The sequence below is a fragment of the Eretmochelys imbricata genome, chromosome 4 (assembly GCF_965152235.1).
Source record: "Eretmochelys imbricata isolate rEreImb1 chromosome 4, rEreImb1.hap1, whole genome shotgun sequence".
In the NCBI taxonomy this organism is placed as follows: domain Eukaryota; kingdom Metazoa; phylum Chordata; order Testudines; family Cheloniidae; genus Eretmochelys; species Eretmochelys imbricata.
In genome coordinates, this window is record NC_135575.1 from 34,099,900 (window position 1) to 34,121,362 (window position 21,463).

The 21,463-nt window shown below is 39.9% G+C and overlaps 1 protein-coding gene across 3 annotated transcripts in view; it reads right to left on the minus strand.

The window, feature by feature from the left end:
* Positions 1–328: 328 nt before the first annotated feature.
* The window catches only part of TBCK (TBC1 domain containing kinase), a 188,080-nt gene continuing 166,945 nt past the window's right edge, over positions 329–21,463 (minus strand). Inside the window, exons 25-26 of one of the 3 annotated variants that reach the window (XM_077815107.1) lie at positions 20,208–20,367; positions 329–2,185 (exon numbers count right to left, since the gene is read on the minus strand). In XM_077815107.1, the coding sequence (XP_077671233.1) occupies positions 2,075–2,185; positions 20,208–20,367 (271 nt within the window). In that variant the 3' untranslated portion in view covers positions 329–2,074. The remainder of the gene's footprint in view (positions 2,186–20,207; positions 20,368–21,463) is intronic. The other 2 variants (XM_077815108.1, XM_077815109.1) reach the window with 2 other exon arrangements.

The following is a 21,463-nucleotide window of genomic DNA, read 5'->3' on the forward strand; positions in this document are numbered from 1 at the left end:
TATGAGATAATCTTGTCGGCGATCTACAGAAGAGCACATGGTCCGTATTTAGCCTTTCTTCAAATGGCTTAATATTGGAAATTAATCTTTTATGACATAAGGAAAGAAAAAATGTAAATATACTGAGCTGCTGCAATGCTCTATTTGCAAAGTTAAAACCAAATCATCACATGAATTCCCAAACTAGGGCAAGCACTAGTTTTAGTCACTTTTTCCAGAGTAAGTCCTTGTATACTAACACTGTACTTTTATTGTAAACCTTTATAGTTCATGGACCACTCTAAAAAAAGGAACATTGTGTCAACTCAAATGACAAACTCCCATCTGCTCACACTAACAAATCTTTAATGCTTTTTTATTTTACAAGCTACTTTAATATCTACAACCACATTATAAAATCAGATAATACTCAGAAGAATGCACAAGGAAGTTTTCTAATTTTAAAGTTATAGGAAGATTCTTAGTACCATCTCAAAGTTTTTTCCCTTTAAACATCAGCCCTCCCTCACTGGCTCTTGCTCTCAGGGCATTAGAGCACAATACATTTATTTTAATGCTATTGATTTAGGGAGCCTACAGCCTGCATCACATCTTTTGGGATTAAAGATATTGTACTTTTATCAGTGATGTACAGGAAGATATAGATTATTGTAGATTTTTAGAGGTTTTTTTAAAAATTTTACTTAGAAAAATGAATTTTTGGAACCATAGCAAAGCTGGGGCTAAACTGTGGTTAAGCTAAAATTATGAGGCATAGAATTCAGATATTTTTCACCATAATCAAAAGGTGAGTCTCACACAAATAAAGCCTTTAATCAAACAAACAACAAAACAAAAAATAAAGTCACCCTCCCTTTTAGCTCCTTGGCAGCAGACAGACCCCATTTCCTGTTCCTATCTCTGATTTTGACACTCTTGGCTTCTGACTGCAAGAAAAGTCATTTCCAAATTCTCTTTACCTAAAACCATCTCATCCCACTTGTGGTACTTGGTTTCACAAAACTGCAGCACTGGCATATATTTTATTTTAGAGATATGACTGCTGAATCAGTGTGTCAGTTTTAAAGTTCAGACTCAAGAAGTGATCCTTCAAAAAGTGACTACATTGGCAGGTGGAATAAAGTAGATCACCCAGTACACCTTTTCCACCTTCAATTAGAATGTACATTTCTATGAAAGGTTGGGGAGTCCTAAGGTTGGGGAGTCCTATCGTGTGAAAAACAGAACTGCTTTTTTTCCTTCATCAGTGTTTCAAACATGGACCACTATTATTATTGTTTGGCTAATTAATCTTTTGTCATTTCCCACAGTACAGTCAGAAGCCTACTTTTCCTGCATATTTTAAGAATTCTCATGTTTCAGGAAACGTCATTAAATTATTTGCACAGGATGAGGCCTACTCTGCAACAGCTACGGTAATAACAGAGCAAAGGAAATCTGAATGAACAATTCTCTAAAAGAAGGTATATATCTGGATATATTCAGCAGCACTCCGAACACTGATTTCCAGTTTGGGATTTATTTATTTTCTTTTCCTGCTCAGATCAGAAAACAGCTGCCCAGAGCAAAAGTGGATCATTAAATGCAGCATTTATTCTTTAAAGATTTGATAGAAAAAAAGTGTTCTTTGTAGTAAGATGTGTGTGATACAATTTCAGCCTATTACTTTCAATGTTCACTCTCTAAAATATTTCTAAAACATAATCTATTTAATGCAACTGTGATCTCTCTGGCAATGGTTTCTCCTGTTTTGCTGAAATATGTATAGACCCTAAATATTTACCTGAGCTACACTGCTTTTCTACTGGAATCTGACAATGCTCGATGCAGACTTCATTGCTGCTGAAAGAAGTCCCTTGCCAGAATTAAAGCTTCACATTTTTCATCCAGTCCAATTGAAGTTCCATGTCAAATGATAAAATCAAAGCTCTTTCACTCCAGATCCACATGGAAAGACACTAATAATCTGGATTTCTTGTATACTGCAGATGTCTTAATGCCCTTAGGGTTTATGATGCTCACACACAGTCGACAGAACCCTCTAATTTTAAATTCTCTCAAAATTTGTAGTGGTTCATATCTGTGGAGAAGGAACTGTCAGAAGACCAGTTGGCTTGATCTTGTTTATGCCTCCATCCAGAATGCAGACTCTTGGATATTTGATTTGCACTAGATGAGCTGCAAACTGAAACAGATACACATCGTTAGTATGCTGTCTATTGCACTCCTTTTTCCGAGCTAAGAAAGCGAAGTGAAACAGAGGATAACCTTAATAATATCCCTGTATAATATCTGCATTCACCTGTGAACCCCACAACAGAACTGCTTTCCTACTAACTACTATGGCATAGCAGCCTATAAGAGTTTGTTTGTTTGTATGCATTGCATTAAATTTGGTGGTCGTGAAAAGCCTCACATTGGTCGCTCTGAATTCTCTTTACAGATGATGTATTGTACAAACATCTGCAGGTCCAGTTTCCTCACTCATCACTATTCCTTAACATCTGATCCAGAGGAACCATCCTCTAGTGGTTTAAAAGTGGAGATAAAATTCTCCATAGTCATCCAATTGCCAGCATCTGTCATTATGATCAGTGCGTTACCCTGACATTCAATTTTCCCAACCAAATGTTGTTTGGAAAACACACAGCCAACTCCCACCCCCACAATTTAACAAGTCTGTACAACGTTTGCTTTCTTCCTGATTTTTTACCATTTACTATCCATTTGCACAACTCACAGGAAGTATAAAGCACTAAGAATTACTTCTGCCAGCCAACTAAATTACCAACTCCAACAGGGCAATAACTTCCATTCTAGTGCCACCATGTGAACTGAATTTGGCACACTAAACTGTAGCTGGAAGAATTTTTTTTGTCTACTTCCCATTTAAATGACCAGGACGCTATAATAGCTACCAAGGCTTAAGACTACATGCTTCAGCGTTACCTGCTCAATGCTAAAACAGAAAGACCGGGGCATTTCCTTTGAGGGCGACAAACAACAACAATTAATAGTAGCCAAGTATTAAACTTCCCCAGCTGGAATTTTCACCTTGTAATGTGTGTGTTTTATGTCACCCTTAAAAGGCATTTTAAATATGCACATAATTCATTTTTGTACATCTGTATGTCAAACAAAGTTACTGCATTCCTTTCCAAGTGATTCAGGTTAGACGTGAATAGGGAGTGAGAATTCAGCACATGCTCTCTGATCACTGAAGATTTGTTCAGATAATATAAGGGGTCACAGCTGATCAGTGTCAGGGAATTCCTAGGGTCATGTCTCGTGGAGATACTACCCTAGGGAAGACCAAAGTCAGACTATGTTGATGTGTCTTTCTCCTTCCTCATTGGCTTCTGTCAGTCAGTGGAAGATTCAAAGGATCAAAAAGAAAAACATTACAGCATTAAGCAAGATGGGATATGTAGCTGCCAAGTGATGTCAGCTTGCAACAGAGGAATAAATACCCCGCATCCATGGAAAGTTCTATGAACCAGAGCTTCTTGCGATATGCATTTGAACTATTCCTGAGGCGTATTCAGACTCCCCCACTATCTTTACAGTCACTAACCACACACAAACACATATGGATGTGTTTCTTTTTTTAAAAAGAAGTACCTGTGCTATATTCATCAAAAATATGCTGGAAAAATTACCATACGCTCTTAATGACATATTTATCTCATCCCGTATCTATACCTCGTCATACCTACATCATATATCTATCACGTTTTACTCATCAATAACTCTTCAAAAGCTACATACAGTGTCTATTAATATTTTAAACTTTAACTATAAATAGGGATTTAGCACACATTGGTCTTAATATGACTGCCATTTCATTTTATTTAAAAAGTGAATCTGAATCACACATAATTGCTTCTCATTTAGGGTTTGTACATCATAAATCTTGTGCTACACAATACTTTTGCCATGCCCCAGTAATCAGGGTATAGTTAGAAATGAGCTTTCACTGCATATTTGACAAATGGCCCATGTAAATCCTGCTGGTGTGCTGTGGGAGCCCCATGGTAACCAGACTAGAGAGGCTGTGACAACTGGGGAACAGCAGTTGGAGTGGGGAGACCATCAGAAAAACAGAGTCTGCTAGTTGGGTGATTTGAAGAAAGACGTGATATTGTAGAGAGAAGCAAGTATTCAAATAGTTAGGAGAGAGGCAGGGCAGCAAAAGTAACCGTGAGATGGGAACAAAGTGGCAGAGTAAAAGCTCTTGTAAGTAAAGAGCTGACAGGAATTTGAGGAGGAGGTACTGATTCTAATGAAAATTTAACAAAAAGTATATGCTTGTTCTGGGGGAGAGGCTGAAGGGGTCACGGGAAGCACTAACACTAAACTGGGAGGAGAGGTAGATACGCTGGAGGGTAGGGACAGGATACAGAGGGCCCTAGACAAATTAGAGGATTGGGCCAAAAGAAATCTGATTAGGTTCAACAAGGACAAGTGCAGAGTCCTGCACTTAGGACGGAAGAATCCCATGCACCGCTACAGACTAGGGACCGAATGGCTTGGCAGCAGTTCGGCAGAAAAGGACCTAGGGGTTACAGTGGACGAGAAGCTGGATATGAGTCAACAGTGTGCCCTTGTTGCCAAGAAGGCCAATGGCATTTTGGGATGTAAAAGTAGAGGCATTGCCAGCAGATCGAGGGACACGATCGTTCCCCTCTATTCGACACTGGTGAGGCCTCACCTGGAGTACTGGGTCCAGTTTTGGGCCCCACCCTACAAGAAGGATGTGGAAAAATTGGAAAGAGTCCAGCGGAGGGCAACAAAAATGATTAGGGGACTGGAACACATGACTTATGAGGAGAGGCTGAGGAAACTGGGATTGTTTAGTCTGCGGAAGAGAAGAATGAGGGGGGATTTGATAGCTGCTTTCAACTACCTGAAAGGGGGTTCGAAAGAGGATCGATCTAGACTGATCTCAGTGGTAGTTATGACAGAACAAGGAGTAATGGTCTCAAGTTGCAGTGGGGGAGGTTTAGGTTGGATATTAGGAAAAACTTTTTCACTAGGAAGGTGGTGAAACACTGGAATGCGTTACCTAGGGAGGTGGTGGAATCTCCTTCCTTAGATATTTTTAAGGTCAGGCTTGACAAAGCCCTGGCTGGGATGATTTAGTTGGGGATTGGTCCTGCTTTGAGCAAGGGGTTGGACTAGATGACCTCCTGAGGTCCCTTCCAACCCTGATATTCTATGATTAGCATTTGGGAGAACTGTAGAGACCATTCATCAGGACACTCAAAGAAATCCATTGACAGGACTTATCAAAGACCACCAGGGACAAACATCTAGGACAATATCACGAACACAAACTGAAGCAGTTAGATCACATCAACCACCACACACTGATGTTTATATAGTCAGCTGCTAGTAGGCCTGGCCAGACAAAGGACACCCTGGTCAAAGCCTAAATCATAGCTCAGTCACACAGGAGCAAGACATATATTAGCCTTCTACCTGCACGTAATCAAGCTCCTCATAAGTCAACTAACTGAGGACAGTTGTTCCCAGTGTAGAAAGATGACAGAGGGGCTTTGTATTCAGTCTGCCAGAGCAAGGCACAGAATCTTTCAGGTTGGGGACTTACACAGTGACATTCCCACACCCTAATTGCTCTCTGAGGTTCCCTGTCCCCATTTTTCCATGTTTTGCCTGTGGAGGTTATTGCAACTCTTCCAGAACTGCCAGAGGGGAGAGCAGGGACCATAATCCTGGGTCCTTAAGTAGCATTTAAAATAAAACACACCACACAGAGAGTTTTGAATTACCATGCATGTGTTTTTCAACTCCTGATAAGCATAATGGGATGTTTTTGCTCTGCCAGACTATACCAGTGTAGAGTGGTCAACCAGGAGCTTGCTTTAGGTGCTGTTCAACCTATCTCATTTAACCACCAGCAGTCAGAGACACCCCATACTCTTCTTCTGGGAAACTGGAGGTGTACTGTCTTCCCTTGATGTCATCCCCAGCACTCTCAACTTTGTGGGTGACAGCTGGAGGACAGGGGCACAAACATTACTATGAGGGAGCTTCCTGGCTGTCATACAAGATCCCTCTCTAACTCCTAATCCCAACACACCAAGAGAACTCTGCAGCCCTGGGGAACATTTGTGCTCCACAGCATCAGATGGCTCCATGCTGCAGAGCTGGAGTGGGCCAGGGTTTGACCCTAGCTTAACAACTACCTGATCTGATTACTGGAGGGGGAAAAGAAAAGACAATGCCAATTTCATGTTCTGTTATTTGTATATTTTGTTCTGAAAGCAGAAACAGCTGTAGGATTCAGCATTAGATTATATTTGAAGTGTTTTGTTGGCATTACCAAAACTTCCTTCAGTCTCCCTAATTAAAATATTAACTTTTTATATTTCTCTTCTTGTATGCATTGGTTCCTGCTTCTTGCAGATAGGCAAGTCAGCCAGAGAGAGAAGAACAGGAGTTGTGCATCCCACATTAATTATAAGATTGGAGATGGAATTGTATGGAAAAATGTTCTAATGCCACCTGGAATCTTATCCTGCCAAGGTACACTGTATGCAGCTTGCATTATCAAAAAAGGTGAAAGGGTTATTTCTGGCATGTATACTGCTCAAAGGAACAGGGAGGAAAGATTATTTCAAATATTTACATCAACTTCAAGTCTTTTTCACAACTTAACAGTTATGTACAAATATCACGTAGTAAAACTTTAAAGACATGAGAAAACAAACAATACAAAGAGAAAATTAATGTTGCTCAAACACAGACTTTAAGAATTAACAGTCTAAAATGAGTAAAATTCCTGACATACAAATACCATGAAGTAGTGTGACCTTCTGAGCCGCCGATAGATTTCTTCTATGGTGTCAGCAGCAGAAACTCTAATTTCAGAATGCTAAAAATTAGTCTCCCCCCATGTCCTCACATGATTGTGTCATTCTACCATATTATCCATTGTAGATGGGCTGATATTTTCTTTTTCAAATACTAAGACACACTATCAAAATAGGGGCCTAAAGTTAGCACCTAAATAGTTTATTTTGCAACTAAATAAAAGTGACCTGATTTACAGGGTACTGTGAGCACAGAAGCCAATTGGTGTTGGGAATGCTTAGTTTGGAATAACCTGTAAAACTTTTTTTTTTTAAAAAAGGCTTCTTGTAATATACATAAATTGTGCAAGCATTATTCAAATCTCAATTCCAACTATCCTTGTGACATGTAAAATTCTTGTGTCCCCCTTTCTTATAAATCTCAATGTTCACAAACAGATCGTGGTTTCCTCAAATGCATCAGTTACTCAGATAAAACATTATTTGCAAGAATTCACTAATTAATATTCAAAATTTGAGGTATGTTTATTTGTCATTGAACAACAAAAGTGGAATGGCATTGTTTTTATTCCCTGACTGGAGAAGTATAACTTCAGGAAAAGGGCTTTAAGTCTCTCAAGGAGAGGCACCAGATAAATAGGATTTAGGAAATACTAAGAAATACTAGAAAAATTGACTGACTCTCTTTTCTAGGTCACATAGGCTTTGCTGAAGTCATTGTTCCAAAAATGTTAGGGCACTATGAAATTTACTAGCTGCATGCACAGTTCAATTTAATTTCCTCATGTCACATTCGCAGCAAATAACTGAGTGTGTGGAAGGTGCACGGAGATCTTTGAATGGATTGTTTAGCCACTACCATCCCAGGTTTCTGGTGACGGCTTTGAGAATCTGCCCATTTTCTGGGTTAAGCACCAATTAATTCCGCATAAAATATGCCCTTTTCAGTGTGAACTACTGAGCCTGCAAATATTTAATATTTAAGCATTCTTGTGAATAAAACTCCTTTACTCAAATGCTCAAAAAGAGGCACAGGCACAGCTGAAGCAAATTCATTTTAATTTAGTGTTGGATGCCATATTTCAGCAGCTCTACATAGAAATATACACAGTACGTTTGACCCTTCTTTCCATCATTTAAGTACCATCATGTATCAGGAGCCATAATGATCTCCATGGTTTAACTGGGAACCTTAGATCCCCCTAGGGATCATTTATCAAACTGTGTTTATACCAGACTACTCAAAGCAGTAAAACCACACAGCTTTCAAGGGTACCAGTTGTATTACACTAGACGCATCATGGTCTCAGAATGTATATAGTGGAGATTCCTGTGACAGAATGCAGTTTGAGCCATAATGGATTACAGTCAGTTCCCAACTCTCTGCAGGCTGGCCATCATGATAGTGCTGTTTAAATTTCTTGCTTTCACAGACATTCCTGTGGCCAGGGAAAATTAAAGGGTGCATGGGGAAGGAAGGAGGAATAGCATAGTGTACCAGAATACTAAGTGAAAGAATGCTGTGACCAATCATCAGTACAAGGAAGCAAAGCCACACAAAGAATCGGAAGGCAATGAGATACTCATGTCAGAGATCTCTCTCATCCAAACTTTGTACTACCTGTAGATTGTTACAAGATTCCTCAAATGTTCATTTCTTTCTATTGCTTTGTAAACATATGTTACAAAAGCTTCAGCTGGGGGACTGCAGGCTGTTTTACTGTAAAATGGAACCAGTAGGCTGCCCTTGATTCTAGTGAAGGAGAGTAGACATGAACCAAGCAAAGAAATTATTCACTAGTATCCATGAACAAGCTTTCTCTGTTGCACTAGCCAGACACTGAATCCCACTGCTTCAGAGAAGGTATTTTTAGTACAACTATTTCTAAACACTAAGGGCTTGTCTACCTGGAGACTTAGTGAGTTCAAGACAGGGTGCACACTAGCTTGCCACCCACAAACTGGCCATTTGGATCCTGCTATCGCATTCTGCCATGTGCTTTCACCTATTGCTGTCAAGATACTCCCGATAAATGACATTGCACTTTGATATTCAGGTGATGGACATCAAAAAATGCAATTAGCTAGGCACTGTTACTTGATAACTATTAAAGTAGCACCATATACTGAAAAGGAAGAAAGGGAAGGAGTTAAGGTATAAATTTAGTGTAAACACACAGTATGTTAAAAATGCACTTATTGTTCTAACAAGATCAAGGAAGAATTCTTTGCATACTGAAGATACACTTTCCATTCCATAACTTCAGCTACAAAGTGATAACTGAAAGGTGCTACACACAAGAGTTTGAATGAAAATATTCCATTCATCTACATAGATGGACAGCTATTATCTGGAATCAGATAAGGTTATATGAGTGTCAATGTACATGAAAGAGAATGATGCTGCCCTAAGCGTTGAATCTTCAATTTAGGAATGTGAAAATGCAATAGCAAACACAAACATTCCTGAGAACAGCTGAAAGTGAAAAGTAACCCAATTCCTGAGAATGTTCTTGTAACGCAGCTAATTTGTACCAACCAAAGCACTTCCACGAAATCTAACATCTCATATCAATATGGTTGAGTGGGCTGTGAAACAATAATGGGGAAAAATACCATTTTAGGATTCAACAGAAAACGTATCAATTGATAATAAAGTGTTTGGTATTTTTTGGTTGGTTGTTTTTGTTTTTTTTTTTAAGGCCCTTAGTCATCCAGAATTTCCAAGAAGTTTCGTTTAGGGGATTTGTTTTTAAATGGGATATTGTTCTTTTGAAACATTTCCCCTCCCATCTCCAGCCCAAAAGTCAGACGTATGCTGGTTTAATTTTAACTTCAGTTATTTTCTTTTTTGTCTAAGAATTGCTTTATTTGTTTAAAAGTGTTTAAGAATTGCTCAATGACAGAAGTCCATCCAGGGCTTAAAGTTCCTGCTCAGAGAAGAGATCATGTTGAAGTCTAGTCTCCTTTTTCTGTACCATATGGATAGTGGAAGGCAAGGCCCACATGGAGCTTCCTAGTTCCAAAACATAACCTGCAAGGTTGACATCTCTGAAGGAACCCTTCGAGCATGGCATCTCCAGATCAAACTACTGGCTCAGCCCCATCAATCTTTCATGCCCTCACAGAGGGCTCAGCTCGGGGGAGGTGAAGCACCAGTCTCGCTTCCCTTATGTCAGTGTTTCCCCCAGAATTCATGGAAATTTCTGGGGAGTTAAAGCTCAGGGCTCCACAAGTGCCTATCAGTGCCTCCTAGAACCAGAAACATCTAATAAAACAGACAGACAGATCAAACTCCTCCTTAAAATAACCCAAACTTTCTAATAACTGTCAGAGGCATTAACCTCATCAGGGATAACAGAATAATACACTTTTGGGGTTTCTAGGCCAGGCTGCTTTTGATTTATGAGCTGGCAAAGGAACAGCGGGGAAACTTCTCCTGACTCTGTTTCTTTTTTAACTTTATTTGTTTAACCTACTTGCTCAGGGCAACGTAAAGCCTAACTAAATAATGTCTGTGTAGTACTGCAAACTGTAAGTGCAAAGTAATTAAGGCCAGTTGTAGGGGTGAGATAAGAACTCAGGATGACCTCCTGGCTCACAGCCCTGTATCACTCTCCTGTGATCCTGTGGTGTTTGGAATTATAGAGTGGGGATGACAGCAGCTCTCTTTTTCCCAACTTCATAAAATGTCCACTGGGAATCATAAGGACTTTATCGTATTTGCACTGGGACCATGCACATTATATATTTGCTCCAGGGCCAGATTTACAAGGGTATTTAGTTGCTGCTAGATGCAGATAGGTGCCGACGAGTACGTCTACACTTTGAGCTGGAATTTATACCTCCACCTTGAAGAGACAGCTAAAATCAGAGGCGGTGCAAGTGATCTGAGGGGTCAGCCATCTTGAGCGTGTACCTAGTGTCTTGGAAGGATATGCTCTCAGGGCAGCTAGTCCCTCCCCCATCACTCACGGTGTCCAGCTACATTCTACTTTTAGCATGCTAATAGAATCAGAGCTAGCGCAGATATATCTCTTCAAGCTGGAACTGACATCTCCAGCTCAAAGTGTAGATGTACCCTAAGATGCTTAGGCTCTTTTGTAAATCCAGCTAGGCGCCTACCTGCACTTGTAAATCTGGCTCTCAGTCTTTTAAAAAAAAAAAAAAAGTGACCCTTGGTTAATATTTCACCCATGTGAAAGTTCAGAGATTTCTGTTTGTTTTTTAATTAAGTTAGTAGGGTGTGCATGTATCAAAATATGGGTTTTTAAACATGAAAGTAGCACCAACCTTTAACCTGAAGAGACTAGCCTCTTTGGCTGGGGTTTTCAAGAGAGCAAGTTAGGTATCAAAATCCAGTTGCAATTCAATGGAAGCTGGGCACTTAACACCCTTAGGTTCCTTTGAAAATTCCCAGCCTCCATATAATCGAAACCATCAAACTTCTCAGTAACAAATTCAATACTTTAAACACACAATGCAACATCTTTAGTGCAGTACTAAGATAATTAGGAACAAGAACATTCATTAATATTGGTAATTATACACTGACTACCTTACCTGCTGACTTGAACATAGATTTAAATGTAATGTAATTATTCAAAAATAATTATTTTAAAATTTAAATGTAACAGCTAGATGCTTATGTTTTAAATTTTGCTGACTTTCAGAAGTCTGGCAAGTAATTATCTAACAGTACCATGCTACACTCAGTCTTCAGTCATGTAAAGAATGTAGTCAGCAAAAATGCATTCTGGTAATTGTCTCTCAATGCTATAAAATAATCTGTTTTCAGTTGCTACCTATTTCCTCCCCACCTCATTTTTTTTTTTTTAAAAGGAAAAGGAAAGGTTGCCATGTGAAAGCGTCACCAGGCAGATTCAGACAATATGTCATTTTCGTAAGGTAGAAGACATCATCTTGGGCCAGGAATGGGTCATACTAAAGAGAGGCTGAACTTAAATTTTTCTTTGTGCTTTGTAAAGAGTCAAGAAGACCTCATACAAAACCCAGATTGCTTGTCTTTGCTTTGGGGATAATTCATAGATCTTATCTCATAGCTACTCTTGACTGGTGAGAATTATTACAGTATTACGGTACAACAGCTTGCAAGAGGAATTTAAAAAATGATCTACATAATGGATTAATAATAAAGCAATGACTTTACCAGGTCAAAATAATCAATGTAAAAACAATCAAAAGTTCAAACTCCATGACTGAGGATTCACTGTACAACTATAAAAACACAAGACTGATGGTTCATTTAGTTCTGCTCCATGGCTGACCAGCCATCTCTCTGTAGTGAGATCCTACACTATTCCCAGCATTCCATCCAACAATATTTTCCCACAGTAAGAAAAAGTCAGAGTCTAATTATTATCATCAACAGATTAAGAATGTTACTATATTAACATGCCTTCTTGTTAAAGAGATTGCTTCACTGCTGAGAAATGATCGGCTGGTGATTTAAGATTACAGAGTTAGGCTAATATAATCTGTGTATTTGTATTGCTATCAGGGAAAAAATGGTCTGAAAACATTTTTTTTCCAGTTAAACATTTAACTAAAAATAAGAGATGCTTTAAATAATCTGGGCAAGTCAGGAAAATGGTAAATTTTCTCCAAGGACACCAGCCCAGGTAGAAGTGAATGTCACTATTGAGGCTAAGCCACTAACTCTCTCTCTGACATTGGTCAAGTCAATTGATCTCTTCTAACTTCAGTCAACTTGGCTGTAACACAGATAAAAGCAGGACCTCATTAAACTTCATTAAAAATAAACACCCCCCCCCCCCCACAGATAATGCATCAGAATTGATATTTTTGGATAAGTAAATAGTGACCTCCTACCCACAAAACTAGCCCCTCGCCACATTTCTGTGACTTACACCATTGATCCATCTTTAGCTCACTGACTCTCAAACTTCGATCACTGATTTAAATATGTATTGAAATTCTATCAGCCACAAATTAAGCAAGAGCTGCTGTTGTGCATATCCAAATGTCAGCTTAACCGTTATACACTCCACTTCAGTTATCCAGTATCCATGCTGGAATTTAAGAGTCCATTTCCCATGTACAAATGTAGGGAGGGGATATTTAAGACATAAATTAGCATGAGAATGTAAAGCATAAGAAGCATAAGAATATAATGTTATTTCAATCCTTTAAAGGTTGTTTACTCAGACTCAATTCAGACTGTTTAACTCTCTCCCATCACCCTTTTTTCTTAGTGGTTTCTTGCTGTTGCAAGATATAGGCTATTATTTGGCCAGTAAGGCCTTCCTCAGTAACCACCCAGAAGCTGCACATTCACATAAAATTACAGCCATCCTCAAGGCAACAAACATTCCAGGGGGGCCAGAATGCAGTGCATTGCATTAACTACACTCAGCTTCAACCTCAGTTTCTTTCCATGCTAATATTACTCTGCTAACAGCACATTCAGTCAGGCTCTCATATATCAGCCAACCTATTTGTTTAATCTTCAGGGTGAGTTAAATTAAGGGGTTATTGACAAGTAGGATTTAGCATGGCTTAATCCTGGCCTACGGAAGTGTTTAAATGAAGCCAAAACAGAACTAGTTTCTTTACCATTGCTGTGTTCCTGCTTCTCCTGCTGAAAGCAAATGTTTTTGTCTATATGGGAAGAAAGGACTTTCTAAAGCTAGTCTAAGTGTTTCATCATGTGGAAGCTAAACCAATAACAAAGGATGCATGTAGAAAAGGAAGAATTCTCTACAAATCAATTCAGGGACAGTCAACTTTGGATGCATTGTAATGATATAAAGCAAGGTATTAATGCAAATTAAAATGAGATCTTCCACTTTCTAATTACAGTTATTCAGTCACTTTGTTCAGCAGCATTTTTCATGTCCCTTCCTTCTTTCCTGTATTTAATCAATACATTTAAACATCTGATCATTTTAGTGCCTTTTTTGGATTAGGCACCAACAAACACTAATTTCTTTTTTACTTGGAATAGTTTGACACAACACTTAAAATTAAGAGTTTATTACAACTTTTCATTGTGCAAAATTTTGTTTGGTTTTACTAATATGAAAAACAGAAAGTAAAAGTGTGACTTTAACTAGCTCATTGTTCCATGTTCAACAATAAATTAATAGCTACTATTTTGGACAAGTCCAGTCCCATGCCCCCAATTTCAGCTTGGTGAAATACATCTTCAAACATTTGTATAGGATGAAGTTGGTATTGCCATGGTTTTTATAGAGAGATGCAGAAACACAAGTCGTTGAATTTATGAACCTTCTGAACAGAGGCAATCTGATACAGTTTTAACATGTACCAGCCATAAATAGCTAATAGAGACAGTTTTAATCAGGCTCTACAAGTGAGGTTTCAGTACTCGAGTGATTTTGGGGGAAAAAATATTAGTCAGTGCAAGTATTTTATGAAAATCCTTTTCTTTGGTCAGTTTCTCTGTTGCTATTTAGAAAACCTCCCTGGACAGCAGTAATGTTATCAAGAATCATAAAACAAAACCAATATGAACAGATTTCAGAGTAACAGCCGTGTTAGTCTGTATTCGCAAAAAGAAAAGGAGTCCTTGTGGCACCTTAGAGACTAACCAATTTATTTGAGCATGAGCTTTCGTGAGCTACAGCTCACTTCATCAGATGCATACCGTGGAAACGGCAGCAGACTTTATATATACACAGAGAATATGAAACAATACCTCCTCCCACCCCACTGTCCTGCTGGTAATAGCTTATCTAAAGTGAGCATCAGGTTAGGCCATTTCCAGCACAAATCCAGGTTTTCTCACCCTCCACCCCCCCACACAAATTCACTCTCCTGCTGGTGATAGCCCATTCAAAGTGACAACTCTTTACACAATGTGCATGATAATGAAGTTAGGCCATTTCCTGCACAAATCCAGGTTCTCTCACTCCCTCACCCCCCTCCAAAAACCCACCCCCATACACACACAGACTCACTCTCCTGCTGGTAATAGCTCATCCAAACTGACCACTCTCCAAGTTTAAAACCAAGTTAAACCAGAACATCTGGGGGGGGGGGGGGGGAGGAAAAAACAAGAGGAAATAGGCTACCTTGCATAATGACTTAGCCACTCCCAGTCTCTATTTAAGCCTAAATTAATAGTATCCAATTTGCAAATGAATTCCAATTCAGCAGTTTCTCGCTGGAGTCTGGATTTGAAGTTTCTTTGTTTTAAGATAGCGACTTTCATGTCTGTGATTGCGTGACCAGAGAGATTGAAGTGTTCTCCGACTGGTTTATGAATGTTATAATTCTTGACATCTGATTTGTGTCCATTTATTCTTTTATGTAGAGACTGTCCAGTTTGACCAATGTACATGGCAGAGGGGCATTGCTGGCACATGATGGCATAAATCACATTGGTGGATGTGCAGGTGAACGAGCCTCTGATAGTGTGGCTGATGTTATTAGGCCCTGTGATGGTGTCCCCTGAATAGATATGTGGGCACAATTGGCAACGGGCTTTGTTGCAAGGATAAGTTCCTGGGTTAGTGGTTCTGTTGTGTGGTATGTGGTTGTTGGTGAGTATTTGCTTCAGGTTGCGGGGCTGTCTGTAGGCAAGGACTGGCCTGTCTCCCAAGATTTGTGAGAGTGTTGGGTCATCATTTAGGATAGGTTGTAGATCCTTAATAATGTGTTGGAGGGGTTTTAGTTGGGGGCTGAAGGTGACGGCTAGTGGAGTTCTGTTATTTTCTTTGTTAGGCCTGTCCTGTAGTAGGTAACTTCTGGGAACTCTTCTGGCTCTATCAATCTGTTTCTTTACTTCCGCAGGTGGGTATTGTAGTTGTAAGAAAGCTTGACAGAGATCTTGTAGGTGTTTGTCTCTGTCTGAGGGGTTGGAGCAAATGCGGTTGTATCGCAGAGCTTGGCTGTAGACGATGGATCGTGTGGTGTGGTCAGGGTGAAAGCTGGAGGCATGCAGGTAGGAATAGCGGTCAGTAGGTTTCCGGTATAGGGTGGTGTTTATGTGACCATTGTTTATTAGCACTGTAGTGTCCAGGAAGTGGATCTCTTGTGTGGACTGGACCAGGCTGAGGTTGGTGGTGGGATGGAAATTGTTGAAATCATGGTGGAATTCTTCAAGGGCTTCTTTTCCATGGGTCCAGATGATGAAGATGTCATCAATATAGCGCAAGTAGAGTAGGGGCTTTAGGGGACGAGAGCTGAGGAAGCGTTGTTCTAAATCAGCCATAAAAATGTTGGCATACTGTGGGGCCATGCGGGTACCCATAGCAGTGCCGCTGATCTGAAGGTATACATTGTCCCCAAATGTGAAATAGTTATGGGTAAGGACAAAGTCACAAAGTTCAGCCACCAGGTTAGCCGTGACATTATCGGGGATAGTGTTCCTGATGGCTTGTAGTCCATCTTTGTGTGGAATGTTGGTGTAGAGGGCTTCTACATCCATAGTGGCCAGGATGGTGTTATCAGGAAGACCACCGATGGATTGAAGTTTCCTCAGGAAGTCAGTGGTGTCTCGAAGGTAGCTGGGAGTGCTGGTAGCATAGGGCCTGAGGAGGGAGTCTACATAGCCAGACAATCCTGCTGTCAGGGTGCCAATGCCTGAGATGATGGGGCGCCCAGGATTTCCAGGTTTATGGATCTTGGGTAGTAGATAGAATATCCCAGGTCGGGGTTCCAGGGGTGTGTCTGTGCGGATTTGATCTTGTGCTTTTTCAGGAAGTTTCTTGAGCAAATGCTGTAGTTGCTTTTGGTAACTCTCAGTGGGATCATAGGGTAATGGCTTGTAGAAACTTGTGTTGGAGAGCTGCCGAGCAGCCTCTTGTTCATATTCCGACCTATTCATGATGACAACAGCACCTCCTTTGTCAGCCTTTTTGATTATGATGTCAGAGTTGTTTCTGAGGCTGTGGATGGCATTGCGTTCCGCATGGCTGAGGTTATGGAGCAAGTGATGCTGCTTTTCCACAATTTCAGCCCGTGCACGTCGGCGGAAGCACTCTATGTAGAAGTCCAGTCTGCTGTTTCGACCTTCAGGAGGAGTCCACCTAGAATCCTTCTTTCTGTAGTGTTGGTAGGGAGACCTCTGTGGATTAGTATGTTGTTCAGAGGTATTTTGGAAATATTCCTTGAGTCGGAGACGTCGAAAATAGGATTCTAGGTCACCACAGAACTGTATCATGTTCGTGGGGGTGGAGGGGCAGAAGGAGAGGACCCGAGATAGAACAGCTGCTTCTGCTGGGCTGAGAGTATAGTTGGATAGGTTAACAATATTGCTAGGTGGGTTGAGGGAACCATTGCTGTGGCCCCTTGTAGCATGTAGTAGTTTAGAAAGTTTAGTGTCCTTTTTCTTTTGTAGAGAAGCAAAGTGTGCGTTGTAAATGGCTTGTCTAGTTTTAGTAAAATCCAGCCACGAGGAAGTTTGTGTGGAAGGTTGGTTTTTTATGAGAGTATCCATTTTTGAGAGCTCATTCTTAATCTTTCCCTGTTTGCTGTAGAGGATGTTGATCAGGTGATTCCGCAGTTTCTTTGAGAGCGTGTGGCACAAGCTGTCAGCATAGTCTGTGTGGTATGTAGATTGTAATGGATTTTTTACCTTCAGTCCTTTTGGTACGATGTCCATCTGTTTGCATTTGGAAAGGAAGATGATGTCTGTCTGTATCTGTGCAAGTTTTTTCATGCAGTTGATAGATTTCCACTCCATACGGCTAAATGCAGTGCCTTGCATAATGACAGGTTTCAGAGTAACAGCCGTGTTAGTCTGTATTCGCAAAAAGAAAAGGAGTCCTTGTGGCACCTTAGAGACTAACCAATTTATTTGAGCATGAGCTTTCGTGAGCTACAGCTCACTTCATCAGATGCATACCGTGGAAACTGCAGCAGACTTCATATATACACAGAGAATATGAAACAATACCTCCTCCCACCCCACTGTCCTGCTGGTAATAGCTTATCTAAAGTGAGCATCAGGTTAGGCCATTTCCAGCACAAATCCAGGTTTTCTCACCCTCCACCCCCCCACACAAATTCACTCTCCTGCTGGTGATAGCCCATTCAAAGTGACAACTCTTTACACAATGTGCATGATAATGAAGTTAGGCCATTTCCTGCACAAATCCAGGTTCTCTCACTCCCTCAGAGTAAGTTACATTTTTCAAAATATATTAAATAGATTACTGACAATGGTACAGATAAACACAAAGACTGTGTTTTCTTAGATTGCAGAGAGCATGGCTTTGGGGACGGGGAGGCATCTTTCACCCTGGTTAGTGGGTTTAGTTCTGAGTCTAGTAGGGTGGGGTAAATTTTTCAAGCCCTGCCTACGGCAGTAGTGGACAATAAATAAAAACATGAATTTGAAATCGGATATGGCAGCAAGAAAGCCCAGGTTACTCTGGTTGGTATACAAAGCGGCATCATATCATGCAAAAAGGGAAGTACAGGACCCTTCATACAAATCTAGTGTGAGTGATGGAGAGGTCAAATCCCTAAGCCTTTACCCAGTCTTTAGTTAAGACAACTCCCACTGGTAGCTTGATCAGTTTTTTTCTTTTTTTCTTTTCTTAAATTAGTACCCATGTTGCCTCTGTGTTTCAAATAAAGTGTTTCCAAAAATGATCCTTCAAGACAACTGCTGAGAACTGATTTGCAAATGTGTGGGATGTCTTCAATAATGAGACTCATCATTGATACACCAGGGCATTTTTATTTCCCTGTCCCCTTTTCCCAGGAAGTCGTTGAATAGTAAAGCTCTTATTAAGATAGATGATGATGTTTAGTGGTTTAAAATGTAATTGTTGAAAGCGTCTGCGTAACCCACCATCAAATGCTTAAAACTTCCATTAAATCATCTCCACTTGGCATTGAGCATTTTATGCATTCTGCACTTGTTCCTCCGGGGAAGGATTTATGTGTTCAGGCATTTAGTGAGCTACTGTGATTATTTAAATTGATTTTCACATTGAAATATTTATCATAGACTTACTCAGTTGTAATGCACATAACTGCATGTGCCAAGACACTCACTGATCTGAGACTACTCTAGATCTGCTGTATAGTCAGCCCACATACTACCTCTGTTTGGTACCATCCAAGTGAATAGATATTTATCACTGAATGTATTTTGTAAGCGACCAACACGGACGTTTCTATTTATTTTCCTCCTCCTTTAGGGATATAGTGAAGTGCTTCAAACAAATCCAAAAAACAGATGCATTCTGTTGCTATAAGCCATGTGAAGAGTCACTGGTAATTCACAGCATTCTAATCTTCCGTATCAGGCCTTTAACTCATGTCCTTTCTGAGTGCAGAGACTTCGAGATTTTGATGAAACTAAGTTATACTCTTTCTCAGAAAGGAATTTAGAGAGGGAAGATAATTTGTCAAAGAACTTTACTAACAAAGGGAAAGTTTCCAATTTAATTTCCCTTCAGAAGAAAAATGTCAAGAGAAGCACTTCCACTCCTCATTGGCTTGTAAAGTCATTAATGTTCAGCCACAGAAATAAAGAGGCAAGTCTGATCACTGCCTCCAAATGCTTAAAAACAGAGACGCTTCACCACTGTCACCCGACAGTAGCATATTTAAAGGGATGTGCCTTTTTCTCCTTAGCACTTGGGGCAGAGTGGCCCAAGGATACCCAGAATATTGGAAGCCTGATCAGTAAGTGCCAGTATTCTTCCTGGCTGGGTATAATATTTCATTTTGTTTAGACTTAAAACCGTTCTTCTTATTCCCCCTTTCCATGGATGTTGGAAATTTGGATGAATTTTATAATTCTACAGAGATGGCAAGATCACCAAGCCATTTCACAAAAGTAGCTCTCTCCATTGCAAATTCAGAAATTGGTCATTTTGAAAATGAACTTTTTAAAGCTGTAAGACAATTACCTCTTTTTTAGCAATCCCTTTTCATCAAACACTGACATTTTCCAGACACTAAATGTTTAAAAGAAATACAAATCCTTTTCTCTTTAACTGGAAAGAGGCCAAAAACAAACAAAAAAAACCCACACAAACCAGGGCTTCCCAAAACATGTGTATGGCATCCATTTGCTAAGTGACAGACAGGGATATTTATTTTTTGGTGCCTAAAAATTAATATTCAGGGCCTGGACATTATTTAAGAAAGGCCATACTGAGTCAGACCAAAGGTCCATCAAGCTAAGTGTCCCGTCTTCTGACAGTGGCCAAAGCCATGTGCCCCAGAGGGAATGAACAGAACAGGTAATCATCAAGTGATCCATCTGCTGCTGCCCAATCCCAGACTCTGGCAAACAGAGGCTAGGGGCACCATCACTGCCCATCTTGGTTAATAGCCACTGATGGACTTATCTTTCATGAATTTATTTAGAGTGAGTATATGTTATAGCTATAAACTTACAGAAGCCGTGTTCTTCACCACATGTCCTACAATCACAACAACTCTTCCTTTGAAGCTCTGGAGTGTGGCAGTAGCAGGGCACTGGACGAGTTCTCCTTCCGCAGTGAATGCTGAGCCAAATGGAATGTTGATGCTGCCTGAAATGTGGCCACGATTAAAGCTGACGGGCAACACAGTTAAGGGAAACATGAAAAAAGAAACTGGATACACCCACACCTGCTGTAAAGCACATAGGTCAGTGGGGCTGGGGTCTCTAAGTGCTACCACAATATAAACAAATAAACCAGGAGTGAACCCAGCTCTCAGATTTGTATGTACGCACCACTCCCATTGAAGTCAATGTGACTTTCAATTTTAGCACAGAATTTGGATGGTACAGCTTTAACTCATAACTAAACAATGAACTTTTTTTGTATTTTTCTTTCTCTTCATTGCTAATGCCAAAGATCTATGTAAGTGAAACAAACTATCTAATTTATAAGTAGCTCCCGCCTCCTCCCCAATGTCTGATGTGACACAGGCTAATTTGTTCTTACTGGATTAGTATATATCAAGAACCTCATTTATTGTTTACCCATTCTGAAAACAACAGCTGCCACCTCACAGGAAAACTAATAGCATGAAGATTTATTTGCTGTTTAAAAAGTGACAGATGGAATCATTTTGAATTCTGCAGTGGTCAATGAGTACTTAGTTTCACATAAGGAAGCAGAGATTTATGCTCAGGGACACATCATTCTGTCTGTTTTATCAGCATGCAGCCTTGTAAAGGTTTAACTATGCTTAAACAGCCATGAAACTCTTTCGCGTAGAGCAACTACTTTGCCCTCACTACAGTAGTTAACCCTTTAGATATCAAGTACTATGAACTTTCCTCTAAAATCTTGAATACAGGGATATTCAGTCAAGCCGAGTAGCGTCTCACATTTCTGCATTGTTTTACGTTAGTTCTGCCATTCTGAAATTGCCCTCATTTAAACTTTAAGGTATGAAGTATGAACAAAATCTCAGCTAACTAAAAACGGAAGAACATTTCCCAAACTGAAATTGAACTCAAAACAAGGGCAGATTTGATTTAAATCACTAGTCAGGTAATTGAAGCAGATATTTATAAAGTCATTGGGAGGTGAACTATCTCCAATTCAACAGGTTAATCATCAATATTTGGAGGATTTTCTTGCCATGCTCTATTAGGAGGAGAACATCACCAGACAGACGTTTACATTGTTTTATTTAACGAAAACAACAATGTTAAG